Source organism: Larimichthys crocea, chromosome XIV (genome assembly GCF_000972845.2).
Source record: "Larimichthys crocea isolate SSNF chromosome XIV, L_crocea_2.0, whole genome shotgun sequence".
NCBI lineage: Eukaryota > Metazoa > Chordata > Actinopteri > Sciaenidae > Larimichthys > Larimichthys crocea.
In genome coordinates this window covers 8,280,623-8,300,710 of record NC_040024.1, presented here as the reverse complement: position 1 = coordinate 8,300,710, position 20,088 = coordinate 8,280,623, and the positions used below count along the sequence as shown (strand labels likewise).

The 20,088-nt window shown below is 40.3% G+C and overlaps 1 protein-coding gene across 1 annotated transcript in view; it reads left to right on the top strand.

Annotated features, from left to right (window-relative positions):
* The first annotated feature begins 883 nt into the window (after window positions 1-883).
* Window positions 884-20,088, top strand: part of casq1b (calsequestrin 1b) — a 21,408-nt gene continuing 2,203 nt past the window's right edge. Inside the window, exons 1-6 of the mRNA XM_027288218.1 lie at window positions 884-1,393; window positions 18,174-18,267; window positions 19,359-19,459; window positions 19,586-19,697; window positions 19,803-19,876; window positions 19,996-20,088. The exon at window positions 19,996-20,088 is cut by the window's right edge and continues 38 nt beyond it. Coding sequence (XP_027144019.1) covers window positions 1,157-1,393; window positions 18,174-18,267; window positions 19,359-19,459; window positions 19,586-19,697; window positions 19,803-19,876; window positions 19,996-20,088 — 711 coding nt within the window. The 5' untranslated portion in view covers window positions 884-1,156. The remainder of the gene's footprint in view (window positions 1,394-18,173; window positions 18,268-19,358; window positions 19,460-19,585; window positions 19,698-19,802; window positions 19,877-19,995) is intronic.

The window sequence follows — 20,088 nt, the reverse complement described above, 5'->3', positions numbered from 1 at the left end:
TTTGCTGGTTTACAGTGAACTCTACCGCTAACCTTCAAGTTCAACAATGATTTAATTGTTAAAGAAGTTTTATTTACACCTACAGCTGGAGCAAATCTTTAGTCTAATGAGAAGTGTATATAAGACCACAATGAAGTAGAAATATCCTAAATATCTTCTAATATTTTTGACAGTACCGTACAATACTCCATTATTCAGACCCATAACTCAAACAATAAGAACAACTCAACAACATCTCATTAGATAATTATGGTTTTGCACAAAATACACATGACGTCATTAAGTCATTACAACATAATGACTATTATGGCATTTAAGATTTGCAATTAAAGTTTAAAAAGTTGTTTTTTCCTTTCATCATGACCATAACAAGATGCATAAACAACTGTGTGCATGACTCTTTGTATCCATTTCTCTAATGCATCATCCATCTGTGCCCACAGAGCAGATCGACCCTCTGACCCTCTGCAGTGACACCATCTTGTCCACAGCGTTGTCCCGCAGTGGCCTTATTTTTAGCGAGAGTCCGGCTCCTGTGCAAAACTTAATATGGGAATGGCATCTTGGAGCTCTCCTTTCCTCAAGCTCTCATCGTATATCCATCCTTACTGTCAGTTCTCCAAGACACTGAGCTGGTATCTGTAGAGCTCCAAACACCCAACACAACCGCTGTCCCTTTTCATAGCCACGGCTTCAAACAGGTGGCTGTATGACCTAAGAATGGCTCCTCTCATATCCATTTGCTATTTTTCTGACCATTGCGCTGGAGCCCACCCAACCCCACCCCTCTCACTGTAAGTCCTACTTTTTTGGCAGCCCCCTGTGGCCTGTGCACGGCTCTTGGATGGGTGGGATAAGTTTCTCGCCTACTCACATGCCGATTTGCGTCTACCAAAAGGGACTCTCCCCCTTTCTTCGGCCAGTGGCATCAGCAAGACCACGTGTACCTCTTTTTTAAAGGGAGGGTGTCACTGTCAGACCTGCTCTTCTCTAGCCGGTGGGGAAAGGAAGCAGACTTTGTTCCTAACTCTCCCTACTTGACACCAACTTGCCTTAGGGACAACTTTAAACCTCTGAAGTACATTTTTTTCCTTTCTACCCCACGTCAAAAGGCTCTGAGAAGAGGCATTTTTGCAGCCACCAGGTGACGATAGCCATGAAGTGGGGCTGGGTGTTTTTGGGGGTCTTCCTATCTTTGGGAACCCTGTCCTGGGGGGAGAAGGGCTTGGAGATCCCTGAGTATGATGGCAAAGACCGCGTCCATGACCTCACCGCCAAGAACTACAAGTCCATCATGAAGAAGTACGATGTGATGGTGCTCTACTACCACAAAAATGTGGATGGGAACCGCAGTGCCATGAAGCAGTTTCAGATAGAGGAGCTGGCTTTGGAGGTGGGTCTCTGCCAAAGCATGACAGTGGATGGATCTGTGGGCCATGTGGGGGAAGGGTCACAGTGGGAAGAGGGGAAAGAAGGTAAGGGTTTCACATGGAGACTTTGGCTCCAGTTGGGGATTCCTGGATGCAGTCATGGCCTTCACACTTTAGGGTTGAGTGGGTTTGTGGCTGTTGACAGGTGATGAGGAACGCAAACACAGCAGATGGGAATGATGGAGGGTAGGGTCAAGTTGAGGGATTTGTGGACCCTTCAGGTGTGGCATCCTGCCAAACATTACTGGATAGATGCTGACTTAAAGGAGGCAGGTTGGAGAATGTGGGGACAGGAGGAACAGTATGAAGGGAAGTACTGATGGGAACTATTTGTCAAATGATGGATGAACACATGTTAAATCACCCGTTGTCTGATTATCAGTTAAATTGTGATTGGGTCAGCTTGTCTTGACCCAATGGACCTAATGAACTCAACCTGTCCAGCATCTAAAAACATCAAATAGTTACTGGACCATAGCTGGACATTATCTGAATAAATAAAACCTTAAATTATTAAGGTGCATGGATATAACAGTAGTTTGGTGTACCATATTGGTATTGGTAATTCAGTTTTATCTAGAAACCTTGTTCGTAAAGGCTGTGCTAGAGGCGGTTTACCTGAAATGATGTGCATGTCTGAATGTTTCGCTGGACAGCATCTGTAATCCAAACAGTTTCTGCAACTCTTCACACAGGGATTTGCCAGGTGTGTTGAGATGAGAAAGTAGGTAGCATTTGAACTTCTCTCACACAACTACTTCAATTATTTTGAGTTTTGTGGAGACACTGTTGGACACCGGCTTCTTCAGAACAGCTATAAACACTTAAGCATGCATCTTTAGATGTTCTTGGACGGCATTTTGCGTGATCTATTTCAATTCAAGCATTCTCCGGGCTAGTCAGGTCAGCCCAATTCATACTTTCATGACTTTAGTGTAGTTTGGTGAAGAGCACAGGAGCCTCCTACATCATTTTTACCCACTATTTGGGAACTTTTTGGTTTGCCATTTAAAGTTTGAGTCAGTCATAACGGAAAATGTAGTTGATTATCTCATTCCTAGGTCAACAAATACAGAGCCACTTTGTTTTAGATTCATGTTTTCTTTCACAATGACTAACCCGCTCTTTGAGTTTATGGATCTGAGTTAAACCAAAGTCACATGAGAGCTAGATAAACATGCCAACCCACTCAAGACTGTTTCTGTGACACATGCTGAGTCCAGGACAACACAATAATGCATTTTATACATATAAATACATTATCATTATGTGTCTGAAGTATCATGTATGAATGTATTTTTGTGACAAGAGGCAATTTACTTTTCTAACTTATTGATACATTTGAAGGCTTATGTCACACACTCCCAATAAACACCCATGTTCTCTTTCATAAAACTATTCATACTGTAGAAATAATCCAACATTTGTCACATGTCATCAGTCATACCTTGTTACACCACCACAATGAGCATAAATAAATACATAAAAGACTTTATAGAACAAATGACCCATTGATATGTTGTTGTTGTTGTGTACTTCCTTCTGTAAGTCTTGTGTGGGTGATTCTTCTTGCAGCTCAGTTTAACTGCCATTTAACCAGAGGCTTTGTTAGTAATAAAGGACCAATGACCATTGGGTTTATGTCTTTAAATAGCTATCGCTGATGTGCCTTTGAGCCGGGCACTTCTGCTTAAATTGCTTCAGTGGTGCTAGAGAAAAAGTATGCATGTTTTGGATAAGTAAATCTAAAGCACTCTTTACGAACCGGCCCGCAGTCGATGCACCTGGGCCCCACTGTCAGCCAGTGTATTCACCACAGCAATCCCCTGCCTGTCAGAGCAGCAGTGTCTTCTTACAGAGACACAGTGTACCTTACACGAGCCTCTATAAGTCACCTCTGCAAATAGCCCAGGACAGTCATGCATGCTTAGCAAGAGGCTAAAAGCCCTCCTGGGATGAACAGAGAGTTTAGGGCCATATCTCACCTCAACTACTACTCCCACCGCTCTGTCAGGCAACACACACTGTTCTGTTTTATATTACTACACACCCCTCTGTGTGCAGGCTGAAGTCCTAAACCATCATTTACACACCCAAGTCATCGGATCAGATCAATTTCCTTGCAGCGCTGCCAAGTTGTGCTTCTTGGCTTAAGAAAGAGATGCTTAGCAAAGAAGGTCCCTGCTAAACTGTTACTGTGTTACTGACTTCCTGCCAGCTGTGACCATTCAGCCAATCGGGAAAGAGCACAAGAGGCGCTCAGAGGGGATGCTTAAAATAGCTGGTCATTACCACCTATGAATCAGGAAGTATGAATTATTAAAGTGCAGAGCTCAGGGAATCAAATCTAAACCGCCTTGGTATGAAACTAGGGCCATCCATGTATGATAGGACGTGTCATAATAAATGAACATTCTTCATTGTTTCCTCTTTGAAATACAATGCATTGAGCAAATGATTAGGCTCAAATAATCTTCCACAAGTAGATCATTGATGATGACGCATGAAAGCATCTATCATCTGCGTAACTGTGAAGATTTGTTGGTCTGCTGCGGATGGACAAACCTGTTGGGCTTACGAAAGAATTCCAAACTGCACTGGGGTTTTCGCTTTGTTTCTGAGACTTTATGGAGATGTGCTCAACTTGTCTCAGTTCAAAGTAACGAAATGCAGCCATGGCAGAAATCCTGACAGCAGCTAAGACAGGTAGCGAAAAAACCTCCAGAGAAAAACGACACCGTGACATGTGTCACCAACAAACTCAGCATTTTCCACTCAAAAAGATTGTGTGACAGAAAGAGTCGCCCCCTCACTCCTTAAATATGTCCAATATGTCACCTGTGACCCCGGCTGGACTTAGTATGTGAAAAATAATCCAGCGTGTCCTCGCTGCTGTGTTTGTGGGTATGGCAGCTCCCCTGTAGAGGCCTAGAACTGTGGATATGAAATGCATTTTTATATTTCGTTAAAATGATGTGGTTTAGTTTCCAATACTCAGTGAAATGCAAAACCCGTATTTGCTAAATGAATTGTTGAATCAACGAAGCAGACAGTAATTAGTGTATTTTGGCTTTTGTTGTACAAAAAGATGAAAAGAGCTCAAGAAATAACAAACTGATGTCTATAGAGTTAAATTTGTCAAACCTTTTCAAACCCACATTGATAAAAACATACATTATTATATTCAACTTTTATTTAAACCTTGAAAAATCATCGAGGGCATGCCCTCATTTTCAATAATGTTGAGTACAACAGAATAAATACATATGAAAAACGAAAATAAATCAAACAAGCAGACAACAGCAGTTTGTAATCTCAGTTTTAAAGCGAGGCACATGAGGTGGAGGTCGTGGTGTGTGAGGGAGCTGCACAGTTGCCACGAAAGTCTCCGCAGTGTAATCAAAGTGTCAGGTCATAAAGGCTACTTTGTGCACCTGAATATGAATATGATTGCACGTTACACAGGTGGTGATGAGCCTGTGATTGTGAAGCATGAATGAAACAGCTGATGCCAATCAGTTAGTAGAAGCTGTGACTTTTAGTGACCCAGATAAGACTCCGCTTCATCTGTTGAGACAAACTTGAACTGGTTTATGAGCCAAAAAGGGAGCAAATTAACATAAAATACAGGTTATTGCCATTATTATTTTCTTTATTTATAGCTTAACCATAGGAGAGCTGCAACAAACTATGCCAACCCTCAAAATCAAATGTCTTGTTTGGTCCAACCAACAGTTCAAAACCCAAAGAAAGGTTTAATTTACTATAATGTAAGAGATTCTTATATTAAACCATCAAATTTGGGGTATTTTGCTTGAAGAATGACTCAAATGATTAATCAACTATCGAAATAGTAATTTCCTGTCGACCGATTAATCAATTAATTGCCGAATTGTTGTACCACAGTTTTCCAAGCTGCAATCTACGAGATTCTAATTTGTACGTTGTCACAATAAGGATGCTTGAACATACAGAAAACATTAACATGTTGATAAATGAGTCAAAAAGAAATAAAGTTTTTAAAAACATTCCTATCATTTCAAAGTATTTGGGTGAGTAGCAACACCAATGGGTCGCCGCTCCTCCACTCTTTTAATTTCATGGAGGTTTTCACATTTGGCTTAGCAACAGGGTTTAACATAGCACTCCACTGAATCGCAGGTGTTCAACGTTCAGTCTGTGCAGAGCAGCAACAGCAATCTGTTTAATGAACTGGAAGCTCATTCAGAAATGATGAAACAGATTTGACAGTCCTGATGTTGGTTCTTAACAGAAGGCCACTTCACCTGCAGCACTTTAGCCCAAAATATCTCTCATTATTATAACTCATCCCAAGATATAATTAACCACTAACATGTAGGGTGCAGAATTAGCAACCGTACGCCAAAGGCTGATTATATGAATTTCTAATTTTAAGAGTGCTTGTCTTCTGTCTGCATATTCATTCTCTCTCTCTCTCTGTTTGGACTCTGACCTTTGGCACGCTGCATACTGTAAATGCACACACTCATCAATCACTGCACTCCACACAGCTCGGATTGCAGTGATCTTTACCAACATACCACCTCCCCCACACACACACATACACACTGTTGCTATGGCACCATGTGTACCATTCAGGAAACTGTACGAACCAATAGCAGTAACCAAACCTTATTTACCCCCGTCGTCGTTGTCATACTCTACAAAATAATATAGTGTTCCAGCTTTTTAAATTCATTTTGTTCAACATGGGCAGTGTACATTGGTGTTATTATGATGTAAACATGCCAAATTTAGACAACTTGTTGGGAAAATAAGTAAAAAGCAACATAAAGTCACACTAAACTTCAACTAAATTGCTACAGTCTGACAATTACTGTAATTGTCAATGCTTTCAATAGAAAAAAGCATTGACCAATGCTGCAGGATTATGTTATTTGATGACTATATTTGTGCATCTTGGAGAACAAAGCTAAAATATTGTCACTGTCTGATGGAAGGCATATCAAGTCTTATTGACCAACGAAAAGATGTTTTGTTACATCATGTATGTAGGATAGGCGGACAGCTTTGGATAAATAACATTTTGAGTTTTGATTCAAGGATAGACGACGAGCTCTGTGATCTCTCTGAATCTTTGCTGTTGCTAGTTTACCACCTGCTGTGGACATAAACAGAGAGTCGAGGCTTTGAAACAATGACAGCATAAAGAAAGGACAGAGCATTAGTGACGTCACCTGTAGGTTTTCCGAAGCCGGTTGGAATGACCCTGCACCTCGTTCTAACGTTAGAATTTTACATTTCTGGTACTAAGTGTGTCATTACAGTGTTTCAGATTTATTTTGTAAGCTGGTTTCTTTTTTCATCCTCCTGAAAAAAAGTCATTTTTGGACAAACATAGCTTTCGTCGGACGATGTGTTTTAGCATTGGCTGTCGGTCAGTCCTTTGGTTTGTCGGTGGATCACTTCCAGACTGAAATATCTCAACAGCTGTTGGATGGATTTCTATGAAATTTTATCCAGACATTAATGATCCTCAGTTGATGAACCCTACAAACCTTGTTGATGCCCAGACCTTTCCTCTAGTGTCACCATGAGGTTGACTTTTTTGTTTTGTTTTGTTTCTACACTAGTGTAGAACGACCAAACACATAGCTTTAAATGTTTGGGGGTTTTTTTGCATGTAAAGGAGTGGGTGAGGCCAGAGGGTTGCAATCAGAAAGAAGCTACTTAATCCTACACACTGCTCCTTTCAGAAATGTTCTTATTGTAATAAGCCAAAGGCAAAAATGAGCAAACCTCATACCTGTTAGACCTTAGTGTTCAGCTTAAAACACTGTTGCTTCTAAATAGAGCCTCACAAAGCTGCTGAAATTCTGCATTTCTTCAGCACTATGAAACTAAATATATATGATTTCATCGTTTATATTTAGCAGACACTTACAGAGCAATGCAGTGACTGGAACAGTAAAACAAGCCTTAATTTACGGATCATTATACTGCTACAAGACACCCCACGGTACAGTGAGACACAGCTAGAGTTACAGGGCCATGGAAGTATCGCTGTAAGGAAGCAGCTGAAGAAGAAAAGACAGCTCGAGGGCTTTTTGTTCTCCTTTCTTTCTTCCCTCCACAGGTTGCATCAGATTATGTTAATAACTGAGAAATGTGTCAGAGGTACACACGAGACAAGCCAACGCGTCGTCTCGTAATGTGCATGGTCTGAAGGAGGCTTCTGCTTTGCCTTTGTCTAATCTCCGTCTGTCTACTGAGAGATCTGGTAAAAAGGTCACACTGTCGCTGTGGTAACCGTTATCCAAAGAAACTGTCGGAGCACTCCCTCCTTTCACCGGCACAAAAAAATAATAATTCATGGTTACATTTTTAATAGTAGTGGATGGTATTGATGGAAAGGATTTTCTCAATGCCATGGCCACTGTTGGATATTCCTCTGGCATGAACAATCCCAGACACTTTCATTTAATTCAATTTGAAGGCCAACATTTTTTTTCAAACGAAGATGCAGATAAAAAAAAAAAAAATACGTTATGCATCCTAAAGACAAATCATGTCTTTTGAATATTTACGTGTTCATGTGTGGCTGTAAACTTTAAACTGACACCAGATTTTACAACAATCACCAGTAACAAGACATAAAACATGTTTTTCCTGTACAACTGCCTTAAATCCTGTTTCCACATGACGTGTTAAACGTTTCACAGGGTTTAAGGTATAAGCCTGACCTAGAAGCAGTAACTAAGGAGGGTGGGTTTGATGGCCGTTTGGCTCATGTTGTTAGCACCCTGGCTATTGAAAACTCATCAGGCTCTTGCTGATGGTCCCGTAAACAGAGAACAAAATGAGCGCTTTGCAATTCTGTCAAGTGCGTTTTCTTCTAAATCGGGGTCAGTATTAACTCCTATGTTCTCAGGAGCACACGTCTGGCAACAAACTGTGAACCTGGCAGGCGGCCAGATAACTATTACTGACTCTGATTTTAAGAGACAGACATTGTCACCCCACATCCAGAATGCATAAGTCGGATCGGATCTCATTACCGTAAGTTATCTTGGGCCAACACGCCAAGTCCCCATCGCCCCTTTACCTCATGAACTCCACATTAGGTTCTTGGGCTTCCAGCCACTTAATTTCCTCCAGGATACGAGACTGTCCAGTGTCGTAAAGAGCTCCCCTTACTCCTTAGCTGCAATTGTCAGAAAACCTGTTTTCCTTTTATAGATTCAAGTAGCACAGCTGTTAATACTTAACATTTCCCTCCGTTAAGTGACACTGCTGTCAAGTTGTGTGAGGGCAAACATCACGTCTTGATCCCCTCTTACCTTTCTTTGCGCTACATCTCAGCTCCCCAATTAACAGTGCGAAAGAGGCGCTAAATTAAGGACTAATTTGTCAGACGTGATGTCATTAAATGTGACAGGAGTTAAGTTTGGATAAAGTGTCCTTGGTGTTATTCTCCGATGACATCTCATCAGCGTTGATGGGTGGAGATGTTTGTTTTCGGGCCAGACTGAGGCTTCCTGCCTGTCCAGTTTGTTCCATGTCAGAAACCACCTGTTGTTTGAAAAGGATTAATAATAGAAGCTTTTGCGCCTTTTGATTTCATGGCTCTCAGCTGTTGTTGAAACTATATACGCTGCTGCCTGATGCACTTTCACAATATGGATCACTTCAAAGGTTGTGTTAAACTATCCCCAATATGTTTCTACTTCTTTTCTGGCCTTTCTTGCTTTCAATATGAAAAAATATGCATCTCATTAATCACAGACATGACTGTGCATCTGTGTGGTAAGTAATGTATATATATAGTTCAATATGATACTTTGATATTGTGTTTTTGTCTATTCAGGAGAGGTGTTTTGTACAGATTCAATATGACTCCATTAGACATGGAATCAGCTCTTCACCTTTTCTGAGGTACATGCAGTGAGGTATTCTGGATGATTTTGTAAAATGTATTTTAGAGTATAAACATAGTGGAAGCAAACCCCACTCTGCAGATGAACGGTGTCTGTACAGTATCTGCAACCTTGTTTTGGTAAAAACATTTAATGGTTTTATCACTAGTGATCCATCGAGCAGCTGTTGATTGAACTAGGCCTGGATCTGAAGCGAGACGATCATATTAACTAGACACGCGTATCAACCACTGTTAAATTTGGTATAAAGCAGAGTTGTAAAGACAGTTTGGTCATTATGCATGTGGTTTTGTTGCATTGGCCTATTCTGTGAAAGATTGCTGACCTTACAAGACTTAAACTGAATTGTTTGATACAGCAATAGAAGAGAATATAGCCAGATTAGAATAGGACCAGTGGAAAATGATCTCAAAAACTGTTTCAACACGGAAGTACTTTCACAGAAATGGCAAGACAATCCAAATCCAAATCCAAAGTGGCACAGCTTGTATCAAGCTACAAGCAATGCAAACACTGGATACTACATTTCCCATAATCCAGCACACTAGCATCTTTCATTAGACCCTATGTGCCTCGCTAATACCCCCTTCTTTCAAACAGCACAGATCCGGTTTATAATGCAGGTTATCCGCTATAAATGATTCTGCTATAAAAGGCCAAGCCGAGATAACCACATGATGATCACTATTACATCATCATAATTACATTACTAATGTCAAAAACTACCTCTGTCCCCTTTGGTCTTTGAACTTCTGTCATTGTGTCCATAGAGGCTGCTGGACCCAGCTCCTGTTCTGGCACGACACTGGCTCTGCTCCTTCAGAGGGAAAACCAGAAAACATTTTCTCCATTATATATGATCTAGTTTCACCAAAATCAGTGAAATAGTTTGTGGTGTGGGACTCAGTGCTGTTATGTATTTCTCGTGGGTGATTGCATCGGAGTACAAAGTTACGTAGTCCAGAAACAGACGTATGAATGACAGAGACACCATTACAAGTCAGTGTAAATCAAAAGGTTGTTCAAGAACAAAACAAAACAAAAAAATCATGCAGTGCAGAAATAGCAGTTGGGGTAATTTTAAAACAGAGAAATATCCTGTTAACCAAACAAAACAAAGTCTGTACGGCTCAATATGACTAAGAATAAGTGGGATATTTGTGCAAATTGGGTGCATGACCCTTTAAGTCCATTCATCTCAATACGTCTGTGTTAAAGTCTGATATTTTAGTGACTGACTGTGACTTGTGAGAACGTACTGATGTTTCTGTATTTGCACCAGGTGTGTTACAGTATGCATCCTTTGTTGCTGTACATAATTATTTATGAACCACTCTGCTGTGCTTAACACAACATACATGTTTTGTTCTTTGTTTTCCCCACACCGAAATGTTCTTTTCTGCTTTCCCCCCTCCTCCGTTATCTGTATCAGGGAATGTCTTCGTATCACTTATTCATGGGAGAAAAATGCCAAGAAAATGCAGGGGATCAAGCTGCAACATGAAAAATTTACATTTTGTGACGCTGAAACTCCAGCTTACATCCTCATTCTACAAAGTGATGGACCTGACTAAAGATAGCACTCAGAGTACAGATTATAAGTACTTTAGTTTAACATGCTGTATCTGTTTCTTGGTACTTTATTACCCCATTCACAGTGGTCATTGGATACTCTTTCTAATTCCTGCAAAGATGTACACATTTATACACATTATATATGTATCAGGAAGTAATGCACATCTGCTTCTGGCTGCCCCGTCATCCATTAATTCCAGGTAATGGACCCTGTGTATAAGAAGGACTAAAAAGAGGCTGAGTCACTTTAAAGCTCGCATTAGATAATTGGAAAAATTCCATTAAAATAACAGATCTGCTACCAAGAGTCTCCAACCGCTAGCAGCTCTTTAAAGCAATGTTAACATAACCACGCAAACAGGCTCACGATGGCATGCTGTAAACACAAAGTACAACTGAGGCTGATGGCATGATTGGATAAACAGAAATTTGGACCTGATGATACAACAGGAAGGTATGTACCGAATTTTGTGCCAATCACCAGGTAGATAATATACTTCAATCAAAACCAAAAAACCCAATGGCGGCGCTAGAGAAACGGTCAGGGGAATCATTGGGATACATCCAAGCGGCAACCTCCATGGTTCTACAATGAAGCCAACAAGGGAGTGCCAAAAACTGCTGTTCCTTGAAAGGCCACTTGAGCACAGCAGAAATCAACATGTTTACAGCCTGGTACAATAGTTTTGGTCTCTTTGGCGCCACCAACCCAGCACATCTCTGCTTATTTTTGGATTATCGGCCAAAATGGAAACCTGTGCGTTACGTCATTGGAGACCACTTCCATGTTTTATACAGTCTATGGACAAATCCTCTGGTAGCCATGACTGCACTGTTTTGCAAAATTCAATCAAAGGCCATCAAATACTTAACTTAGTCTCAATGGATAAACTGACACAGTGAAAGAATGACTCCAGTCAAAGAACATATCTTAGTTGCATTAAACACATTTTTGCATTGGTATAATGTGGTTAAACTGTGGGTGAAGTGTAGTTTACCCACCTTGTTTCCCCTCATGGATTTGCACAGTACGATTGACAGGTAGCAAACTCTCTGCCTCATTTTAAAGAGGCGGATGAACTCAATTTACTTGGGCTTGTTCCTCACTACACCCCCAGTTTTATGTGACTCAAAAACAAGGTCGACAAATGCAAGAGGGACTCTGCTGGAGTTTATTAGCCGCGATTGTTATGTGACACGTTTGTGATGTGGTTTATTGCTTGTCAAAGTGAGTCATTCACAGATGGTCCCAGACACTTCTGCTCCTCACAGTTTGTTGTTGTGAATCAGCTTGTGTGCCTTTGAGATTGCTACTAGCTTTCCGTGCATTTCATCATATCTCCCACGAGACAGTGTGCTATGAATAAGTGAGAATTATAAACTCCAAGTTACTGAGATTTCCTTTAAGATTTTGAACCCCCTAAAAACAGGAACACATTACAGTAGCTTCGAACATTTGGATCCCCTCCTTCCAAATAGTGCAGTTACACTAGCTGGTGGCAAGTCAGTGTGTATACACTGTTATATCTGAATCTTTCATGACCACCCCGCCACTGTGTTATGTAAAAGACCAGTGTAGAACGTCCTGATGTGTTACAGCAGCTATTATTAATTTACGATCTGGCTGGAGGGAAAAGCTGGTTCAACTTCTAATTTTACTCACATCCCATGACGCTTGTTCATACAGGATGATGGGAAATATTGCTGTTTAAAAACCTTTAAAGTTTTAGAGATTCAGCAGTTTTTTTGTCCAGGTAGCAGACCACATGTTAGCAGAAATATAAATATTTTATGTTTTTTGTTGGTTGTACTCACTAGTTTGTGTCCAGGATATGATTCATCACTTCAAGAAATTCTAGTACAGAGAAACCAATGTGGTTTCTATATGCTGTACATATTCCAATGTAAACATACGCAAGTAATCCATCACAGGATTGTATTCTGTCTGCTTGTATTTCAGCCAGAATTACACACAATTACATAAAAAAAAATTACATAAAATCAATCTGCATTTAACCGTATTAAGTAAGTAAGTCGGAAAGTAAGTAAATAGAAATCTGCATAGCCACTTTAACAGAGACGATGTGTTTGTCTTTAGTGCTTTACAAGGGCAATAAACAATATACAAGACAGAAGTCAAAGTTTTATAAGACCTGGTGCAAGCAGGCAGAGCAGTCCATAATTTGGGTGCTACATTACTGCAGGATACAACAATAGCTTTTACAATCAAACTATTTTTTTTTCCAACTATAAATTGTCTATAATTCCTCCACATGTTGCTTTTTCATAACATAGTTACCAAATAAATATGTGACTGGGTGATGACATTCTTAAATATGAACTATGGAATGTTTTGTGGACAAAAATTGGGGATATTATTTTAATTTTTAAAAAACAGGCTTCGATCAGCTTTATGAGAAAAGACATTTCATGTCAACAGTGACATGCAACTACAATTTACACTAGAAAACTGACATTGTTTACCTGCATTTTGTGTGTACCGGTAGGTAAAACCTCCTTACCAATACTACGGCCTTTTTTTAAAATGTGAACTTTATACAGCACCTGTGCATACACAAATGTAGCAGCACTGAATATTTAGACCTAACTGTTTTGACAGCAAAGCTCGCTGTTTCTCTGCAGCTGGCGTGAAAGCTATCACAGTCAGAGTGTGTGTTTGTGTCCTTTGGGTGACTCACATCATAAGGTAACACGTGATGTGTCAACTGCTCAGTTGTTCACTTGAGGAACACACAAGCAGACCAAACAAACAGACTCAATGATAAAGAAGGGAACAACAAGGGAAGTTCTTACATGAATGGTCTTTTCAAAGTCTCAGGGCTGGATCTGTAAGGGAGGATGACGCATAGGGGAGATGATGAAGTAATGAAGGGCAGTGCTGAGTGGATGGATGACTACACAAATATTAGCCATATGTCAAGTTCTGTTCTATTTGGTATCTGGTTCTTATGAACAGAAAAGAAATTGCCTAGGCATCTTTGCATAGGGAAATATTATTTTAGAGTATTGAAGTTAGAACTTGGTTCCAAAGGTAACCCAATCAAACACCAACAAGTACAATACTGCCATCTTGTGGTATGTCCTGAGCAAAATATTGCACCGTAAAAGGAATAATCTACCAAAAAAAAAAAAAAAAACTACTAAACCTTGGCACTGACCTCTGCTGCTGCTGGCCACAAGCATCAGCAATAAACATCCTTTTGTTACTAACCATGTTAGTGTATTATGTTTCAGGAGTTATTCAAATGTCAGACTTTTGTTGCCATGAAACTAGGTCACGGATTGAATCATTTTTACTTGTGTCAGGTGGAATATGTAACTGAGTGGTGTGGCACTTATTCTTGGAGGCTTCTTGATCTACTGTGGTTTGGACTGTACCTCATTTGTTCATCGCAATGCCAGTTTAATTTACCAAAAGTGGCCCCAAAGGCGGTTCAATGCCCGGCTCTAAGCAAGCAAGCAAGCAAGCAAGCAGGGACTTCTTACCCATTTAAAGTCTGAGAACATGTTGGGATCGGATCTATCCTGAGGGAACCAGCTACTAGACTGATTAGTTCTTTGGCCCTATACCCAGGTTGGAAGACCGACTTGCATGTCAGGACTGCTACGAGCCTCCAACAGCGTTGTTGGAAACCCTGTTGGAGGCTCGTAGCATTCCTGAAAAGGCTTCACCCTGCCCAGGCATAGTTCAGCATCTTTCAGATCCTATCTCACGCTCCACCTAAAGCATCAAGCCAAACTGATAAATGTAAAAGGTGGATTTACTTTTGAGAATCAATGTCCTCTGTCCTCTGCAACAGAGCAGGATACAACCTTTTTTAAGAGACACTGTTCAAGCCAATTGAGTAAGAGGTTTAGGACGGGGGTTCTCATTAAAAATAAGAGCATGCTCAAGACAAACGTGTCTCCTCAGTGACAATAACACCAGCCACTCAAGTTGAGTTAAACCAAAGTAACCTACAACTTGTATTGAGCAGCGTAGAGTAAGAATACCGGTGGCTATATTACAAGAAATGTGAACCCTCTACAGAATTGCAAACTCGTCACCCTCTCCTATCGTTTGGTGCCACAGCCGAGTGCAGCCGAGACCTAGGACACGTTTTTGACAACTCATCATGGCACTGTGCCCTCACCATGTGTCACCTGACAAGCTGACACTGACTGGGCATTGGGAAACGGAGCCAAGTGATTACACTGCTGAACTGTCACTTGGCTTTGTGAACTCAAAGGGGATGCATGAGTGCATACTGATTTAGACTGACTAAAAGACTGATCGCAAGAAAGTTGTCTGATGTTTTCAGTGAGGACAAAACTGCATGACAGAAGGAGAAGCTGTGAAGTGTTAACTTGCGTGTCAAGTGTCTCCTTCCTTCCATCAACCCTGCCCGCCGCCTCTCCTCCCCCCTTTCCACACCCATTTCTATATGTAACAGATCTCAGCCTTCTTTTCTGCTCCTCAACATGCTTTCTTACACGTCCTTATATAGCTGTGGGAGTCCCTGCTTTGCTTTCCAACCCCACTGCAAGCAAGCAACCAAAACTTCACCTCTCTTATAAATACCCCAGTGTTACTAATACGGCCATGCCTTATGTGGTAACGGGGAGGGGAATGTAGGGTGAGCTGTGGGGGAATAGTTTTGGACAAACAACACTTGGAAATTCAAACTGGCAAGTCAATTTTGTTGTAATATCATTGTCACTGTCTTGTCAATTCTCTTCTTTAAAACTGACTTTTGTATCGGGTTCCTGTAACCCAAAACATGCAAACAAATGCAAAATATACAAGTTTAATAATGGCCCATCCATTCATAGCTGATCCAAAACAAATGGTGGTGTTTCAGTATAACTTGGCACTCTTCTGCTTCCAGGCAGTGATTGAAAGAAAATATCTTATTCAATTACTGGTGCACACACATTTTTTTTTTTTTTTTAATGATTCAATATTGGTTTGATTTCTTGTGTTAAGCCCCACTCGCACTGAGCTAGCATTACCTCAGGACCTCATGTGATGCAGGAACTGACCTCTGATACAGTAAACGGCAAAAAACAAAATCATTTTTTTTGATGATGAAAACCATAAATCTAAAAATCCCCAAGACAGAAAAATAAATGGTCCTCAGGTTATAATAGCCCTGTAACACTTTACTTTTAATACCTCTATTTAGCTTTTATAAGCAGTTTATACATAATAAATGAATATAGGTATACAAGCGGCTAATGGGTGACATTTATTAAAACATTTATTATGTATCCTGCTTATAAATGCTAAAATGTAGGGATTAAAATAAAAGGTTAACAACAGTCCTGTGTGAATGGGGCTTTAATCACCCAAGTACAATCTCAGTGTTTAAGTTTGGACCTATTTTGTCTCCTGTGAAGGCCACTCCGATTTGTTGTAAACCTGGAGGCTGTGACTATTGTGCTTTGCCCTAAAGCGTTACCTCTTCTTGCAGTTGATCACAAGTGAAGCATCAGTTATCTTTCAGGTATGTTAAGGTCTGCCTTTTGTGTCTGTAAAGCTGGGCTGTGGAACGCAGATTTCCTCTGCTGCTGCAGTATCTGCTGATTGTTCTCTTCCACATCTTGACTGCAGTTTAGTTTTTAAAAACAAGGTGAACGCAAACGACCAGACATCACAAGGGCGATGGAGACTGAACTGCTTTCAAAGTCCAGCAACAATAGCTTGAGCTGTGCCGGTTTGAGTCTAGATTTTGACTGCACTGTTTGCCAAAGCGAGCTGATTTAGTTGTGAAAGACAAAAGGGGAAAATGTTTGAAAAGGGTTCCCATCTAATCTACTAATCACACTTCATTATGTCCATCCATCGTTTATCCATGCAGCCATCAAAGATCATAAATGGTGAAAATCATACGACTCATTACGACTAGTCTTACCTTGCAGGTAGTTTTGGTCTTATGAGCCTTGAGCTTTAAGCAGTACAAATGAAATTCCATTGACCTCCACTGTATTGTGATTGGACCTATTCAGCTATTTATAGTTTTGACTACACGCTTGAGCGAGAATACCCCAAAAAAGTTTGTTTCATCCAAAATAGAAAAGTCTTTGCTGGTGATGACAAGACTTCAGCTATTGTAGCTTCATATTGAACAGACAGATATGCAACAGTACTGATAATCTCATCTCTCGGCATATTTTTCCCAAAATACTGAACTATTCCTTTAAAACTAAAACTATCTACATAGACAGAGCTACGATGGAGAAAATGTTAGTTTTTCTAATTTGGGCAAACTTACATTTTAAAGTAAAAGAAGCCTTATCCTGATGCGAACCTTTCCTGTTTAGCTGTTACACGGTGATTATCTTGCTTTAGTGTTTCAAGGGAAATAAGCCAATGTTCCTAACCAGATTAGAGAAAAATTGGCCCTGCGTCCAATCATGAGCTAATGTGTCTGGACTCTAGAGACCAACAGAATGAATGGCTTTAAAGATCGCCAATAAAGAGCAACACAGCACATACTATACCCTATGATACATACTGTAAAAGCTATTTGTGCTCGTGCTTTGAGGCATTTGGCAGCTTATGAATGTTATCTATTTCGCACTGCTGCTTTGCAAGCCGCTATGTAACACTTATCATCATCTGCATCATCCGCTCTTCATCAAGTGCTAAATTGAGTGACAAAGCAAGAAAATAACAAATCAGTATTTCAAAAAAATGGAAAATGATGGTGTGTATTCGTAGACAACTGTGAGAAACAGTTTATCAAGAGAGAAAGAAGAGTTAAGAACCCCAATGTGTGCTTAAATCGATATATTTACAGTATGTGTAAATATGTACGAGCATGTATGCAGCCGCTTTACTTTCGCAAAGTGTGAGCTCCTCTTCTTTCCACCACACCTGTTGCAGCGTCTCTTCCCCTCGACATAGTTGGCTCAAGTTCTGCCCCTCTTGTTCTTCTGGAAACCCTGCTGTCCGTGCTTCTCTCACGCCGGCTATGAGGGCTGTCAATTGTTGGCTTCAGTTTCACTCAGATTTAGAAAGTGCAAGGTAGCAAACCAAAGCTTTTGCTTTTATGGCCTTGGAATTACTATGAAATGCCAAGGGATTATTTGTGTCAATAGACTTGTTTTCAATGGAGTTCTGAGTAAATATAGAGAGGACTGAATCACCAAGATCAGATGTTACTAAACACAACTTTCCCTTCATCTCCTTTATTCCCACTCTTGTCCCGCACCTCTCTTGCTCCGTCTATGTCGTTCCTTCCAGCTTGCAGCCCAAGTTCTGGACGATCTTGACGACGAGGACATTGGATTCGGCCTGGTGGATGAAAAGAAAGACTCTGCGGTTGCCAAGAAGCTGGGTAAGCTTGCCAGTCACTAACAGAGTCCTTGCTGGTGAAAACATAGCCTAATTGTCAATGATACCAGCAAGAAAGAAAAAAAAGAAGCTTTGGCTCAGTGTAAATCAACTCTTTCAATCAAGTCCAGGCACATTTCTCAGGGCCTCTCCTGGTATTTTCACCACATTCTGAAGATTTGACAAGGACTTCTTTATACTAACAGTTAATGAACCAAAACTGTCTCCAGTCATTTAATTGGAATTACAGTCTTAATTGGAATCTGGATTTACTTAGAGCCCCTTTTGTGTTAATTGATCGGCTTTGCATTTCAGATAGAAGATATAGACAGAAGGGGGAAAAGAATCCAATAATAAGTGTAAAAGTATGTTCAACCTTCACTGTAAACATGACATTCATACTGTAATGCATAAACGTCTGAGCTCAATAAATGGAACAGCTCTGCCATCAAGTGGTAACTAAATGTGTCACAGCGTCTTTGTAACAACTGCTGCAGCTGTAAACTGAGCTGAGGAACCAGGAACATACTAGAAAACACACCAAAGTTTGTGGAAATCCAAAATCATGACAGTACCAAGACTCCACATGTTACACACCATGCAGCTTTTTTATCATTAAAGCTTTTATTTATTCATACATTCATTCATCAAACAAACATCAGCATCAGCAGACAGTATACATATAACATACAACCATATATACAAAGGCCTAAGTGTCTCATATGTCCTACATGCAAAAAGTACGGTTCCACGTCCTCTTAAAATCTTCATTGATTCATCATCAAATATAGCCAACATGCGTTCATATGGTGCAACTTCTGACATGATTTCCATCCATTTTTTGACATCTGGGGTGACTATGCTTTTCCATAATTTGAGGATTTTTCTGGCAGCTGTGACCATCCCAACTTTAAAAACCCCCATGTTCATATTTAGATACATTTAGCACCTCCACCTGGTTTGGTCAGGTACCACCATGCAGTGTGGTTGTCTGTTTAATTTTTTTTAATAAACCACTGCAGTTTTATGTATGAATTTGCAAAATAATGCCTTAACATTAATTAGCTTATTGGTTAAACACTTTCCTCTCACCAGGTCTGGATGAAGTGGAGAGCATCTACATCTTTGCAGACAATGAGATCATCGAATACGATGGAGAGCTGGCTGCCGACACGTTGGTTGAGTTCCTCTATGACGTAAGTGGTTTATGGTCAGTGGTTTGGCCCAGTGGTTGACTGTTTTGTGGAATTAAATCACCCAGATAATTCGACTAATACAAATGACTGATGTAAACAGCGGCAGAACAAATTGACTCTTTTCAGGTAATTGAAGACCCAGTGGAGATCATCGACAACGATCGTGAGCTCAAGGGTTTCCACAACATGGATGAGGTCATCAAGCTGGTTGGCTATTTCAAGAGCGAGAGATCTTCCCGTAGGCTGACGATTATGATCTAAATACTGACCTTTGAGCAGATTATTCATAAAAGAAACTGCTGTTGTGACCCTAATAATGTTTTGCCTGATTTTCTCCATCCAGACTTCATTGAATATGATGATGCTGCTGAGGAATTCCACCCCTTCGTCAAATTCTTTGCCACATTTGACCCCAAGGTTTAAATTCCTTGTTTGTGTGATTAGAGTTAGCAATGTAATTTTAATGGTATTTAACAAGATCGACTTTGATTATACTGACCTTGTATTTCCTCTTTATTTTAACATTAACATTTCAGATTGCAAAGAAGCTGAAGCTTAAGATGAACGAAGTTGATTTCTATGAGCCGTTCATGGAGGAACCCGTCCCAATTCCAGGAAAGCCCTACATT